At 38.6% G+C, this 17,220-nt stretch overlaps 1 protein-coding gene across 1 annotated transcript in view; it reads right to left on the bottom strand.

The window, feature by feature from the left end:
- Positions 1 to 17,220, bottom strand: part of si:ch1073-335m2.2 (msx2-interacting protein) — a 37,527-nt gene that overhangs the window by 15,454 nt on the left and 4,853 nt on the right. The window contains 3 exon segments of the mRNA XM_061874247.1: positions 3,312 to 3,512; positions 4,824 to 4,978; positions 5,114 to 5,590. Coding sequence (XP_061730231.1) covers positions 3,312 to 3,512; positions 4,824 to 4,978; positions 5,114 to 5,590 — 833 coding nt within the window.

Below are 17,220 nucleotides of genomic sequence, written 5' to 3'. Positions count from 1 at the left end.
CTGGAACCACTGTTTCCATGGTCACTGTTGGTAATATACTAAGACGTCATGGTTTGAAATCAAGCATGGCACCGAAGGTTCCCCTGCTTAAACCAGCACATGTTAAGGCCCGTCCTAAGTTTGCCAATGACCATTTGGATGATCCAGAGAAGTCATGAAGGAAAGTTTTGTGGATAGATAAGACCCAAATTTACCTTTTTGGTCATAATTCCACTATGTGTGTTTGGAGGAAGAAGAATGATGCGTACCATCGCAAGAACACCATCCCTACTGTGAACCATGGGGGTGGTAGCATCATGCTTTGGGGGTGTTTTCTGCTCATGGGACAGGACGACTGTACTGTATTAAGGAGAAGATGACTGCAGCCATGTATTGTGAGATTTTGGCCAAAAACCTCCTTCCCTCAGTCAGGTAATTGAAGATGAGTCGTGGCTGGATCTTCCAACATGACAATGACCCAAAGCACACAGCCAGGAAAACCAAGAAGTGGCTTTGTAAGAACCATATCAAGGTTCTGGAGGGGCCTAGCCGGTCTCCAGACCAAAATCCAATTGAAAATCTTTGAAAGGGAGCTGAAAGTTCGTGTTACTCAGCGACAGCCCAGAAACCTGACTGATCTAGAGAAGATCTGTGTGGAGGAGTGGGCGAAAAACCCTCCTGCAAACCTGGTGAAGAACTACAGGAAACGTTTGACCTCTGTAATTGCAAACAAAGGCTACTCTACCAAATATTAATGTTGGTGTTCAAATACTTATTTTCAGCTTTATCACATAAATAAATTGTTAAAAAATCATAGACTGTGATTTCTGGATTTTTCTTTTTAGGTTATCTCTCATACAGTGGACATGCACCTACCGTGAGAATTTTAGACCTCTCCATGATTTGTAAGTGGGAGAACTTGCAAAATAGCAGGGTGTTCAAATACTTATTTTCTACACTGTATATATATATACATACATATGTGTATATATACATATACATATGTGTATATATACACACACACATATATATATATATATATATATATATATATATACACAGTATATTATATATATACATATATATACACACGGACATATGAAGTAGCCGCCTAAGCTAACAAGCTTTTCTGCTTTCTGCCTCCGTCTCCTACACAGCACCCAGCATTGTCCCACCCACTAAACCATCTGATTGGTTACATATATATATAGCAGGTAAAAGCCAATCAGCAGTGCCTATTCAGAGCGGCAAAAGCCAATCAGCAGTGCCCATTCAGAGCACATGTAGTCAGCGCTTCAGCGTCGAGCAGATTGGTGTTTAGCAGGTAAGCATCAGGCAGCGTACTCTCCCCAAATGATAACAAACACCTCCCAGTCAACAACTAGTATCATCACTATGAGCTCGTTGACGTTCTAGAAACAAACAGCAGCTCAGCTCACTCGCAGTCCTGGCTTGAGATGAAGGCTAATTGGCTTTTAGCGTAACGTTAGCTCATTTTGCGGCGTGTGTGTTAGCTCATTGTGTGTGTGTCACGGACAGTGTTGACTGAGCTGTGTTGAAGCAGCAAAAAAGGACATTGTTAAATGAAGAGTTTCTGTCTCTGATAGTGTATATAATAATGTAAGTGCATCATAAAGCCTACATGAACTCCATAGTTTTCAGGGATAAATAGTCTCTTCTATTGCTATTGTACTATTTTTTTCAGCTAGAGTTACATTAATCATTAGTAATGTAGCACCCTAGTTTTAAATTGTAGGGTCTCTGCTATCACATGTTGATAAAAATATAACATTTACATAGTATAAATCAACTACAGAATTCCCAAATGCTGTAATAAATTAAACATGATGAGTTGACTTGAAACTGTTTAATGTTGCACTTTTTATATGTACAGTAGAAGAAAAGTTTTGTCATTTGATTTAATCTAAGCAACAATTTGAGGCAGTTTAATGTGGATTAACGTGGGCAGAATTATTATAGTGTTCCCAATGTTAAAAGAATAAAGCCATTGTTTACAAATTTCGTAAATAACCAAAATAATTATATTTTGTTGTTTTCATACTGTACCGAAAATGAACCTAACCGTAACCTCTAAACCGAGATACGTACCGAACCGAATTTTTGTGTGCCGTTACACCCCTATTATATAAATATATATATATATATTTATGCCTTTTCAAAACTCAAAACCAGTGAAGTTAGCACGTTGTGTAAATCGTAAATAAAAATAGATTTATAATGATTTGCAAATCATTTTCAACCTATATTCAATTGAATATACTGCAAAGACAAGATACTTAACGTTCGAACTGGTAAACTTTGTTATTTTTTGCAAGTATTAGCTTATTTTGAATTTGATGCCTGCAACATGTTTCATGTTTCAGAAAAGCTGGCACAAATGATAAAAAGACTGAGAAACTTAAGGAATGTTCAGCAAACACTTATTTGGAACATCCCACAGGTGAACAGGCTAATTGGGAATAGGTGGGCGCGTAAAAGAAACTACAAAATAGAGAGAGAGAGAGAGAGAGAGAAAACGAGGGCTCACTTTATTCATTTTATTCCCACTATGGCACAAACGTGGCCAGGTGCTAAACCTGACGCACAGAGTGAACTATCATGCTTTCTGTGTGTAGGTGAGACATGAAAAAGATTTAAAAACAAAAAAAGGTTGAGGCCGAAAGTTTTTGTAGTGAGTTGTGCTTGAGACAATAGGACGCCATTTTTTGTGTAGTGAGTTTTGCTTGAGACAATAAGATGCCATTTTTTGGTCTTTGTCATTTGGACTACAAACGCTCGGATGATAAATAAAATGGCGTATTCACACAATTACCTTATGGATAATCCTTTACCATATATAGAGATATCTGCAGATGTGATGTGGCAAAACATCACAAAATGAGTAAATTCCAAATAGGTCGTTTGGCGGAAGTCGGGAAGGAAGGTTAGATTGTTTTATAAATATCGTTGCGATGCCTTAACGATTTGATTTCAAATTTTCAGGACTAATGCAGATCACAAATACACAAAAACTGGTACCAATAGATTAGAAAAGATGGTTTTGCATGATAGTTTCCCTTTAAAGTACAATTAGTAACATATGCCAGCCATTTATGGTGTTCTATTTTTTGTTTAAAAATGTTTATTTGGAACCCACTGCTGACTGCACCTCTTAGGTTCCTATTGGTAATAAAAAAAACACTAGTATATACATTAAAACAGTAATAACTGTGAAAAGAAAGTTAATTGCTCCTGTTGTCTTTGGAGAGTGATAATATGCATTGAAGCAATGCAGTAAGTTACTACTAGGTTTGCCCAAACTTATCACTTACCAGGACCATTCCACGCTGTGACTTCAATCATCATGCCAAAGAACAGTTTTCCTTTAGAGACGGTAAGAGCTTTCTCTTGATCCTCTTGTTGTCTAAAGAACACTAAACCATAGCGGTCTTCTGACGCTCCATGGATCTGGACTGATGTCACTTTCCCATGTTTCTTAAATTCATGGAAGAGTCCATCTTTTAAGCTTGTGTCTAAAAAGAAAGAGGCAGTTTAGTTTCATAACACCAAAAACTAGTCTCGTTCTAATCATACCAGTATGATATAGGGCTGGAGGATTATAGGAAAAAATAATAATCACGATTGATTACATGATTATTCATTTTTTTTAAACAAGTATTTATTGTACCATTAAAACAACTTTAAATATAGTTTTAAAAAAGCGGATAGAAATTAGTAACGAATAAACCAAACCAAGTAAAATACTCATAGTACCAGTACATTTAAATAATAGCAATATAAAAAATAAAAATCAGTTTATCCAGGTTTTTAGTTTTTAATTCCATTTGTTTTACCTTTTAATTCTTGTTTTTACCACCATAGAATGTGCTTTTTGTTTCAAATACTAAATGTGTGTAAATTAAATGCAAAAACCTTAACATTTATTGGTTATATACATCTTTGAACAATTTAGATCAGTATATTAGGTCAAAGCATTATAAATCTGAAAATGTATACATCAGTAAATGTTTTAAGTACATTATGCTTAAAGCACTTACTTTTTCGAAACCTTTATTTAGTTAGCGCAGTCAGGCCGCATGTGGTGCACCGCGCTCATTGTGAAGGGAGGAAGTGTGCTTTGCTGTTGTTCTTAACTTGACGAGTAGAGACAAATCGAGAGCTAAAAAAAAAAAAGAAAAAAGAAAAAAAGAAAGCGCCTCTCAAGCTACATTGTTGTTACATCCATGAATGATGTTGCTCACAACAACACATGCAGATGAGATGGGTTGTAGGTGTATGGATTGTTCTTGCTAGCTTTAGCGTCGTAGTTTAGTCGCTGTTTTAAGTGCCCCGTTATTTAGTTCAGGACAGGGTGGTTGAGTGGGTCGGGGATGAATGAGTGGTATCGGACACAAACAAATGTTTCTTCTCCTCACAATGACAGCATTTCACTATATGTCAATTTCCCTGATATTCTATGATCAACAGCGGATTCTGTTTTATTGGCCAATTATGTGACTCTGAACGCGGATATCATATGCTTTCTTTTATTGAGTTAAGTGATTATTGACTAGGTATACTTGCTCTGTGTCAAATTAAAAGTAGCAACCATGGTGAAGTCACAAATTTCGAGTAGACGTGCTCTTTTCCCCCCCACTCATTCGCTCCACATTTGTTTCACCGTTACAAGCTCCGGAGTTTGCATGCATTTACGTTGCGCGGCCCAATAATCGTTTTTTTCTTCTATTATTATATTTACATGATTGCGGTATGCCCTGATCGAAAACCGATTAATTGTCCAGCCTTAGTATGATAACTAGATTATTTTTCAGATAAAGACTTACCTGTCGACCGCACTGGTAAATTTTGCACTTTAATCCCGAAGCTTCTACGTGGTTCATCTGAGTCAAGCACCATTGAAGACTGAGGTGGTGCATGCGCAGCTGACGACTGAACAGAACGTGCTCGCGAACCATCACTGGAACTGCTGTTGGAATCACTGTGGTCAAGAGTAAATAATTACACAGTTGTAAGCAAAAAAAACACAATTATTTTACAAACGTGTTAATGGGCTCATCAGAGACAGCAATGTAATGAGGAAAACCAAAATATAAGGACAAACAAAATGTCTCACCTGCCGCTGCCTGTACTGCTAGCACTGCTCACGGAATCAGAGCTTGACGACCTGCTGCGGGATTGAGATCGTGGGCCTCCCCCAGGGGACATAAGAGTTCTTTTGGGGGAATGAGCATTTTTAGAAGTCTGTCCTGCTGACCGTTGGGGAGAAGGGTGTCGTGACTGAGAGGAATGGGATGATCGGCTCCGACGATGATGGTACGTCCTGTCAACACGTCGTCCTCTGTCATCTCTGTAGATGTCTCGGCGTGTAGCACTCGCGAGAGAGAAGGGGTCTCGAATTCTAGAGTCAAAATGGGGATCCGCCGCCTCAAAGCTTCCCGCAATGGCACTGGTCCCTGGACCGGCAGCAGTAAACAAAGAGCGCTCCCTGTAATAGTCCGCGTTGTAGTGGCGTTGCCTGTCGAAAGTGCCACTGCGCTCATGATGTCCAAATGGGCTGTGGTCGTATGCGCGTTCACGGCTTTCTGAGCTACTGTGAAATAAAAGGGGATACAGAAGAGGTCGCACATTAGCTGAATTGATGTGCAGTATTGCTTTGTACAAAGTCTATGTGAAGTAAAAATGAGTTACAAATATATTTATTTTTTAATCTGCAAAATGGAAATAGAGTTCCTTTTGTTTCAGAAGGAGTTCCTTTTGTTTCAGAAGGGAATACATTTTTGGACAATGATATTACATAATTAAACAAGAACATGACTGGTAGTGTCAAGACTATACATGTCATTTGCAAACAATTACAGTTAATTTCTTATGTGTATGTTATTATGAGTCAGTTCCAACGGAACAGGCTGTGGCTGACACATTTGTGACATGGCACACTTCAAACAGAAAGGTTGCTTTAAAGGTTTGTTTTATTCAGTATCCTTAATTTTTTCTTTGGAAAATATCCAAGTATTTGGTCGGCCCAGATATTGCATGCAGATATGAATGTAGTCTATACAAAACTTACTTTAAATGAAATGTAAAAAACCTAAATTAAATTATTTCAGTATCCATACAATCCCTTACAATTTAACAAATGCATTACAAAAGCAAACAAATCTCTGGAAATCATCCCAAAATTAAGTGGTATTAATGTTTTTTCATTTAATATAACTATCTGGGTACCGTTGGTTGCACAAAGCTCACCAATGGTGGCATCAGTGATGTTTTCCTTCAGGTCATTACGCAATATCTTTAAAGTACAGGGGAGTGAAGGTGGGGACCAAATTTGGGCCACCGCTTCCAATCCATTGGTCTTTAAAATTTAATGTAGTTAGTAACGTTGGTAGCCACTGACTACATAGAACACATCAGATTACCATATAGTGGCAAGAAAAAAATATGCAAACCTTTAGGAGTTCCAAAGGTTTTCTAAATACATTTTGTATAAAATGTGATTTGAGCCCCATCTAAGTCAAAAGTATTGACAACTATGTGCCGAAAATGACAATGTATTGCTTTGATCTTTAATATCTTCATTAAAAAAACTATTATTGTTAAGCTTGTGGACAATTGCTTGAAAAAAAAAAGAAAAATGTGTTGTGAACCCTTGGAATTGATGACTGGTCAAACCCCTACTGACTGCAATAACCTCATTAAGGCACTTCCTTTAGGTTGTGGATCAGACCTACACAACCGTAATTTTATGACACTCTTCATTACTATGCTCCAGACAACAGTGTGTGTCTTGTTTGAATCCGGTTTTGGCAGCGCTGTCCCAGTGATCACATTTTTTTTCCGGTGGCCGAGTTATCGATGCATCACTAGTCAATAGTGCAGACACAATAGGCTATATATATCAATTAATACTGTAACAATCTGCTGGTGATAATGTTTATGTTTGTGATGTTTTGATTTGATCAAATACACTGTACGTGCCTGAAAGCGAATTGGCGAAGAATGAGGAAGTGTTGTTGTAGGTCCAGGGACGCACAGAGACCAATTCCAACACGGGAGGTAAAAACTTTTGGAATTGGGTCGATTGTTATCATAGAATTAGGGTTGGGTATCGAGTATCGATTGGAACCGGGACTAACTTTCCGATTCTAACCGGAATTGTTCAAAAGTTAAAAATTCGATACCCAGTTTGCAGACCGGAAAAAGAGAATAAGTCCGTCGACCGGAAAAAGAAGCCGCTGAACACCAACGAAGAAGCGCCCACCGCCGGAAGTGTTAGCATAGTCGAGCCTATGTAGCCGAGCGAGTCAGTCAAGCATGGATATCGGCCGTCGGCGGTCAAAAGTGTGGCTTTATTTTACAAAAAAAAAATGAAATATCGACGAAATGTAACACGTCCAACAGGAATGTTTCGTGCTTAGGAGGGTGCACGTCGAACATGATGAAGCACCTCCGAGTTCATGAAGTACAAATAAATGTGTGTACCGTCTTCGACGCGCTGCGCCGACCGTCCTCTGCCTCTTCCTCCGGCTCCGACGCATTGCCTGGCACCTCTGTGACTGCACTGCAGTCCAAATCCGGTAAGTAAAACAATATATATGCAATAAATAATGTGTTTTGCGCCAACGTTGAGGCAGCTAACAAATTAGCCCGCGTATATTTTCATAGACAATTTACAACCTGCTAGCCAGGCTCCGCGATGTGCTCAGCGTACTCCGTTCACCGTAGAAGCAATGGGGAAGATGTCCGTGCCACAGAAGGGTCACTGCACACATAGTCAAAAGACGGCATCCCTTTTCAGAGGTGGAATCTCCAACATTTAGGTTAGTTAAGCAATAACGTTAGAGCTAAGCTAATTGATACTGGGCTAAACAGTAACAGCAACATTACATGTTTGTTTATGTTTGCAGGGATATGGTGAAAACTTTCAGCCCAAAATACATACCACCTTCCAGGGACTACCTGGCAAACACATTGATCCCGGCATGGTACAAGAAGAGTCAGAATCGAGAATCGTCAGTAATCGGAATCGAAACAAAGAATAGGAATCGTTCGAATTCAACAATACCAAACCCTACATAGAATTTGCAATAAAAGTTTAAAAATTGTGTCAGACTTTGGGTCTACGATAAATTATATAACTTTAATTTATTTTCACGTAAAAAACTCAACTTACTGTGATAGTGCACCACATTCAGTTACATTTAAGGGAAACCTTGCAAAGTCAATAAAGCCTTTATATTTTATTCCAATCACTACACTATGGCAAGCTTTATGTAATATGAAAAATTATAAATTGTTCTTTGAGTGCAATATGAAAAGGTCAGTTGTTTAATGTATTTTCATCTAAATTTCAATCTTCTAAAATGGTTCTTTAAATGCAATTAGAAACATGTCTATTGTATCAAAAAATGTTCTGTAATAAAACAAACTGACATTTTTGTGTGGTCCACTTTATTTTGAATAGTATTTAAAAAAAATTTGGTACCGGTACAACCTTTTGGTGTCTGTATGATCAAAAGTTGGTATCGGGACAACACTATCCCCCCGCATAGCTCAGGCCTACTTCCTATACTCTTTTACGTCGCTAAGCCTTCTGGATAATGAAGCATATAAACATTTAGCAACACACCGGCATCCTAACTTCCTAGTTTTCATGTATTTAAAACTTGTGTACAACAGAGCAGACAGCGGACGTTTCTTTCTATATTTATTACTACTATTTAAAACTTGCGTATGACAGAGCTGAAAGCAGACATTTCTTTATATGTTTATAATTATTAATATCAATCATAATTAATTGAAACTGTACAGTCATTTGACAATGACAGGGTTTCCCCTGCCACTATATACATGGCGGTGGGGGCGTGGTCAATATGACATATACATACATATACATACCTACATATTTACATAAATACATACATGATCATTTTGATTTGCAATGATGCATATATTTTCTTTAAAAGGCTAAACAAATGTTTTATGTATATTAAAAAACAGTGTTATTAGTGAATACCATTAATATTAAAATTATTTTCATATCAGAATCAAAATCACAATAAGCTTAAACACAAAGAGTTTGAATTGTTAGACTCGGCTCTCTTTGTTCAATGCAGTTTCAATTGTTGCTGCTTATTGTAAAAGGTTACTTACTATGCAGGCTAAATTTTAATGTTGCAATTTAGTTTGCCAAATACAAATTTGCCCTAAATTGCCAAAATACCTGTGACGGTGGGGAGGTGGTTAGAGGGCATGGTCCACATGACATGATTTGCTGTGATGCATATATTCTTTAAAAAGGCAAATACATGTTTATATACATTCAAAACAAATAATTTTAAGTAAAGTATTAACATATATATTTTGTTACATAATATAGTTTTGTTTTATTTTAAAATTGTTACTGCTTATTGCTTTGAGAATTTTGGGAGGAAATTCATTATCTTTAATAACAACTGGAAACCAATCTAGCATTTATTTTTGGTGTTATTGAAGACTGTACTTGTGTTTAAAGACCATTTACTTCTGTCACTCCAATAAAGTAAATATAGCCATTCATACTGTAACTACCTGCTAGTGTTAATGTGCATTTTATAAGGGTGTAACGGTACACAAAAATGTCGGTTCGGTACGTACCTCTCGGTTCAGAGGTCACGGTTCGGTTCATTTTCGGTACAGTAAGAAAACAACAAAATATATATTTTTTGATTATTTATTTGCTGTCTGTTGTTTTTTTGATTAATTGAAAGTTTTATTAGTAGATTGCACAGTACAGTACATATTCCGTACAATTGACCACTAAATGGTAACACCCGAATAAGTTTTTCAACTTGTTTAAGTCAAGGTCCACTTGAATCAATTCATGGTGCCTCGGTGTGCATTGTTTACACAACAATACATGCTCATTTTAAACTTTCACCAGAGAAGGAAATCACAACTGAGTCAATTTACCAAAACTGTATTTATTAAAGTTATTAGCAGGTGAGTTTTCAAACAATGCTACATATTAGCAGTAATGCTACTTCTGGTAGCAATGCTTGTGCCCCACACTTGACAAATTACAGTTGTCTATTCGACATATTCCCGCTTGAAGCCGAACCACCGCCAGACGATGGACCCCGTGCTGTTTTTCTTGGGTATTAATTCTTTCTTCATTTGTTACCATATTCGCACCTTCTTTCTCTCGTATTATAGCCGGAAGTTGGCAGGCCGGTCAGCGATCATGTTCTGTCTCCCCGTAATGTTTGTCTGATCTTGAATGGGATTGTGCGGAAAATTTTAATTTCCCCTCGAGGATTAATAAAGTATGTCTGATTCTGATACCTCGCAACACTTTGCGAGCATCACAGCTAACGTTAGCCACGCTGCTGCATAGGGCTGGGCGATATATCGATATACGATATCGCGGGTTTGTCTCTGTGCGATATAGAAAATGACGTAATATTCGAGTAGACGTTCTCACGCAGCTGCGGGCATTACACTCTCCTCGCTCTTTCCTGTGTCTCCTCACAGACAAGCAGGCGCACATTCATACGTCACTTACTGTCACGTCATACGTATACGCCCTCGCACAGCGGGGAGGTAGCGGCGTGGCTAACATTAGCTGTGATGCTATCGGGTTGTTGCGAGAGAAAGAAAGTGCGAATCTCGTAACAAATGAAGGAAGAATTAATTCCCAAGAAAAACAGGACGGGGTCCATCGTCTGGCGGTGGTTCAGCTTCAAGCGGGAATATGTCAAATACACAGTTTTAATTTGTCATGTGTGGGGCACAAGCGTTGCTACCAAAAGTAGCATTTCTGCTAATATGTTGCATCATTTGAAAAGTCACCAGCTAATAACTTTAATAAATAGTTTTGGTAAATTGACTTAGTTGTGATTTCCTTCTCTGCATGTAAGTTTAAAAGTAGCATATATTAGTGCAGTATGAACAAGAATGTTTTAATGTAGACACATAGAATCATCAAACTGCTGTGATTATATGCATCAAGTTTTCATTCAAGGCTAAGGCAAAATATCGTAATATATGTCGTATATCGCGATATGGCCTAAAAATATTGCGGTATTAAAAAAAGGCAATATCGCCCAGGCCTACTGCTGTCTCTCTGCTGGGCGAGGGCGTATACGTATGTGACGTATATGACGCATGTAAGAATGTGCGCTCGCTGTCTGTGAGAAGGAGACACAAGAAAGAGTGGGAAGAGCCTGTAGTGTAATGCCCGCAGCTAAAAGCAACTGCGTGAGACCGTATACTCGAACATTACGATATAGTAATTTTCTATATTGCACAGAGACAAACCCGCGATATATCGCGTATATCGATATATCGCCCAGCCCTAGCTCATCGTATGTCAATGTAATTTCTCCTCCTTCTAAATGTTCTGTTTTAAATTATATGTTAGTATTAGGGCTGCAACAACTAATCGATTAAATCGATTAGAATAGATTATAAAAATAGTTGGCGATTAATTTAGTCATCGATTCGTTGGATGTATGGCAATGCGCATGTGCAGGGTTTTTTTTCTTTCTTTCTTTCCTAAACCTTTGTAAATGTTGCAGTTTATAAATAAACAACTGAGAAACAATAATCAAAATAAGTACAAAAACAGTACAAAACAGCGCCAAGGCGGCGCTAAGGCTACGTCTCATGAGGTGGCAGTAAGCCAACCAATGATGTGTCATGTGCAGCTCACATGACCACGCAGTCTCCTTTGTTTGGAAACATTGGGAAAATGGTGGTAAACAGATTCGATAGTTCGGCACAAAAACATCCGGAGGTTAAGGCTGAAATGGAGAAAAGTGTAAGACCTAAGTCGTCAATAGTGTGGGAATACTTCACTTTAAACACTGCAAAGAAGACCGTTTCCTGCGTGGCACGGAAGTACTACATCGCTTTGGGAGTGCCTGAACAGAAAGCACGTGGGAGCCATGGATCAAGAGAAGAACTCACGGTGCGTAACTTTTTCAGTCCATAGTCCGAGTAATTTGATCCGTTGTGTTCGTCTTTGTGTCTTTTTAATATTTTGTTAACGAGATTTTTTTCAGGAAACGCAGCAGCAACTGTTGAGTATTAACTTTCAGAGTGTTAGGAACTTTTTGGAGAATGTGACGTCTTCATTTTCTGTGTTGTTCTAAATGGTAACAGGCATTCATAAGTTCAGCCTCTTTTTGAGCAACATTAACGTTTTTCCTTTTATTGCAACGCAGGGCTAATAATTTGTCTTCGGCACATTTGACTCCGTTTTGAGCAAGAAAACGCACGGTTACCAATATGGAAATAAACGTAACGGACAGAAATATCTCAGGTTAGTTTCATAACGGATCAATATAGCCGGGCCCCATAGAGTTTTATAAATATATTTACATCTGAGTGACGCTTTAGTATGACTAGACGTTATGAAAGTGCTGTAATATTTTGTGTTATTATTCAGAGACAGCCTAAAATGAATCCTTTATTTTTCACAACAGAAACGTGTACAATATCTGATTCAGTTCTGATCTGGTGAGTTACATGTCTGTGTTATTATTGGTGTATGCTGCATCCCCAATGTCCATTTTTTTCATTTAGCTTTTTTTTTAATGTGGTGGCGTATTTAGATAGAAAGATAGATAGATATATAGATAGGTAGTACATTTATTGATTCCCTCAGGGAGTTTCTTCAGGAACATTTAAATTCCAGCAGCAGTGTACAGAATTGAGATCGAATTTAAAAAGTAAATAATGGGGGTTTAAATGGAAAAAGAAAATATTACAATAAGAATAAAAATAAAAAAGCAACATAAGAATAAAAATATAAAAGTAAAAATAACATAAGGAAAACTAGGCAGCAGTGACAATGATGTGAAAAAATGTGCCTTTAACATCAGAAATTATTAAATAAATCAACTAGGTGTGTATTAAGTTACATGTAAATGATGCTACTACGTACGTTCATAACATGGTTTCTCTCATTTCAGAAAGAAACAAGCCACCATTAGACTTGGTACAAAGGAAGGTGTGCACACCACAGCAAGCGGCTGCATTGACTGATGCTATCCTGAATATGTTGCTAACTGACACTATCAATGGTGGAGGATGACTGTTTCAGAAAAATTATTTATGTCCTCAACCCTGGTTACACTCTTCCCTCGAGGACCCATTTTACCAAACTGATGGAGAGGAAGTACGAGCAGACATTTCAAGTTGTGAAAACTGACATAAATGGCACCCAGAGCAAGATTGCTCTAAATACTGATGTGTGGACAAGTGTAGCCTACCCTGGCAATATATGCCACTACATTGGAGACAAATGGAACATGAAGTCAATCTGCCTTACGACCATGCCACGAGAGGAAAGACATTCAGCATCCAACATTGCAGAATGGTTGGAATAGGTAGTAGACAGGTTTGAAATTCACCTCAGCAAAATGATTGCTATTGTGCATTGCCCTGTTTTATTTGGCAAGTCGAAAGGACATGGTACCAGTATGCGATTTTATTTTTTTAAATAAAGTATTGGATAGGATACAAATGTAGTTTGTCTCTTGTATCCGATAATTAATCGAAGTAATAATCGACAGATTAATCGATTATCAAATTAATCGTTACTTGCAGCCTTAGTTAGTATTAGCCGTATTTCTTTAATTTGTCCTTCTGAGCTGCACAATGGGGAAGCAATACTTTGTTGTTTGAACTTTAATCGCGTCGTGACAAGCCCAACTTTCGGGACGGTGGAAGGGGATTGTCACGCACACACACAGACACACAATTCACACAAATACACGTACACAAACAAACACGCACGCACAGGGTCAATAAAGGCAGATTGTCCTGTGCAGGCCTATACCTAGCACCAATGATTCCCTACTGTTTACTACTACGGTATCTTGTAATAGACATTTTCACCATGTTTGATTGAGGTAATTATGGTTAACAGCTGATCACAGTCATCGACCTGAAGTTAATCTTGATCATCAATCACAATCATAAAATTCCCCAGCCCTAGTGTGGATCGGTGTCTGAGGGTATGTCGCGTATACGTTAAAAGTATATCCACATCGCCTCCTGATTCAATGTTATTGTTAGCCTCAAAACATCAGATTTACAGCAACTTTATGAAAAAGCTGATTCGAATTCGGGGATTTTAGGCCAGAAAAAAGCCTGCAAAATCATGGAGGGTCGGACCTTCCTACGTGTTTTTGGTTGTTCTCTATACAGACATTAAAGATCAAAACAATACAATGTTTTCCAACTAATATTTGCCAATATCCTTGCCTTAGATAAAGCTCCAATCACATTTTGTACCAAGTTTACTCAGAAAAAAAAGAAATTCCAAAACAGTTCATTCTTTTTCTTTCTACTGTATCTCATCAGTTAAATTTTTAATACATATTTTAAATTAATGATTCAGATTTTTTTTCAAGCTGATACAGATAACTTCCTGCTTCTTAAAATAAAACGTATTTTTTATTATTTAAATGTATCTATTTTGTGCATACCTTTTTTTGTGGCTGGATTTGGGGAAGCTTCTTTAGCAGCGCATTTGTCTTAGCAATCCTTGCATTTAAGGTGGCTGATAATGTTTGTTGTGCTCTATTGCGATATTTCTTTCCCTTCTAGCGGAATGTTTGCAGAACATTTGGTGCAAATAGCACGCAAAATATATTCCTCTTGAACTGTAATAAGTCCCACGCACCATGGTTGTTTACAGTGAGCTCAGGGAAAGTTTACAACAGGCTGTTGACACTTGGAAGAAAATGTGGGCTTAATTTGCTCACGCTAACACATCTACAGCACGGTACAGGTAATCTTGTCTCATTGTAGGGCTGGGCGATATATCAATATACTCAATATATCGCAGGTTTGTCCCTCTGCGATATAGAAAAGACCATATCGTGATATTCGAGTATACGTTCTCACGCAGTTGCTTTTAGCTGTGGGCATTACACTACAAGAGGGGTCGGCAACCTGCGGCTCCGGAGTCGCATGCGGCTCTTTGGTTACTCTGATGGGGCCCAGCTGCATACTTGCCAACCCCCCAGATTTTTCCGGGAGGTTGTCAGATTTCAGTACCTCTCCCAGGAATCTACCCAGGGGTAGTCATTCTATGATCTGAGTGTGCGCCGTGGTGACAATGCCTTTAACGTTCCTTCAAAAATGTCATAGCGCCCGCGTTTTCAGTTTTCACAATGCTTTCTGCGTGCTGGCCGCACGGTTACATGTAGAATGCGATCTCTGTTAATACACGTAAGTGATTGCAAGGCATAGTTGGTCAACAGCCATAAAAGTTACACTGAGGGTTGTGATATAAAAAAACTTTACCACTCTTACTAATATGCGCCACACTGTGAACCCACACCAAACAACAATGATTAACACATTCCGGGAGAACATCCGCACTGTAACAATATAAACACAGCAGAACAAATACCCCAAATCCCATGTATCCCTAACTAGTCCAGGCTACATTATACACTCTGCTACCACCAAACCCCGCCCACCTCAACCGACGCACGGAATAGTTAAGGATGCATCGGATTCTGGGTATTCGTTCTGTTGTGTTACAGTGCGGATGTTATCCCGAAATGTTTGTGTCATTCTTGTTTAGTGTGGGTTCACAGTGTGGCGCATATTAGTAAGAGTGGTAAAGTTGTTTATATCACAACCCTCAGTGTAACCTGTATGGCTGTTGAACAAGCATTCCTTGCAGTGGTTTGCGTGTGTCGGTAGAAGACTCATACAACATGTGACCGGGCTGGCGAGCTATTATTCAGGCCGTAGAGGTTTCCAGAGGCAGCGCCATCGTTGCACGCCCTTATTATTGTTGTTGGGGTGAAAATCAGCAGACATACAAGAGAATAGATACTCCGAAATGCCGGAGTCTCCCGGAAAAATTGGGAGGCTTGGCAAGTGTGACGCTGTCAATCGGCATTCTTATAAAAATCGTGGGTCGCACCAACATTCTATTTTCATATTTAAGTGCAAGCCGTGTGTCTGGGACCCCTGGTACATAGCACAAAGCAAAAAAAAAAAAACTGCATGCCGTTTTACTTCGTTATAAATTTCAAAAGAGTTTTGTGGGTCCCATTGTTTTCTTTATTTTGTGAAACGGGTCAAAATGGCTCTTTGAGCGGTATAGTTTGCCGACCCCTGCACTACACTACTGGGGTTTAAATAGAAACAAAATATTTCTCTAATTTCCATCCATCCATCCATTTTCTACCGCTTATTCCCTTTAGGGGTCGCGGGGGGCGCTGGCGCCTATCTCAGCTACAATCGGGCGGAAGGCAGTGTACACCCTGGACAAGTCGCCACCTCATCGCAGATTTCTCTAATTTGTTTCCATTTAAACCCCCATTATTAACTTTTTACTTTTTTTTTTTTTTTTAAATTGACCTCAACTCTGTACACTGCTGCTGGAATTTTAATTTTCCTGAAGGAACTCTCCTGAAGGAATCAATAAAGTACTATCTTGCTATCTACAGGCTCTCCTTGCTTTTTCTTGTCTCTACTTCTCACAGAGAGCAAGCGCACCTTCTTACATACGTCACATACTGTCACGTCATACGTCACATACGTATACGCCCTCGCGGGGAAGAGACGTAGCAGCATGGGTAACGTTAGCTGTGATGCTAGCACAGCCGTGCGAGTGGTAATACGAAAGAGAGAATGTGCGAATATGGTAACAAATGAAGGAAAGATTAATTCCCAAGAAAAACAGCAGGGAGTCCATCGTCTGGCGGTGGTTTGGGTTCAAGTGGGAATATGTCGAACAGACAACTTTAATTTGTCAAGTGTGGGGCACAAGCGTTGCTACAAAAAGTAGCATTACTGCTAATATGTAGCATCATTTGAAAAGTCACCTGCTAGAGAATTAAGAGTGCCTACTCCGCATATCAACATCTCCGTTCGGTGCCACAGGCCCACACCATCAAAGTGCAGAGACAAACATTTCCAGATCAACAACGTATGAAAAAAAAAAAAGTGATTATTTTAGTTGTGATTTCTTTCTCTGCATGAAAGTCTAAAATGAGCATATATTAATGGTATGAACAAGAATGTTTTAATGTAGACACATAGAATCACACCGCTGAGATTATATGTATGAAGTGTATAATATAATATAATCATTGAAGTGTTAATTCAAGGCTAAGGCAAAAATAGAGATATGTATCGCGATATGGCCTAAAATAATCGCGATATTAAAAAAAGGCCATATCACCCAGCCCTACCTCATTGGAG

The sequence above is a fragment of the Nerophis ophidion genome, linkage group LG16, assembly GCF_033978795.1.
Source record: "Nerophis ophidion isolate RoL-2023_Sa linkage group LG16, RoL_Noph_v1.0, whole genome shotgun sequence".
Taxonomy (NCBI): domain Eukaryota; kingdom Metazoa; phylum Chordata; class Actinopteri; order Syngnathiformes; family Syngnathidae; genus Nerophis; species Nerophis ophidion.
This window is presented reverse-complemented; position numbering and strand designations above follow the sequence as displayed.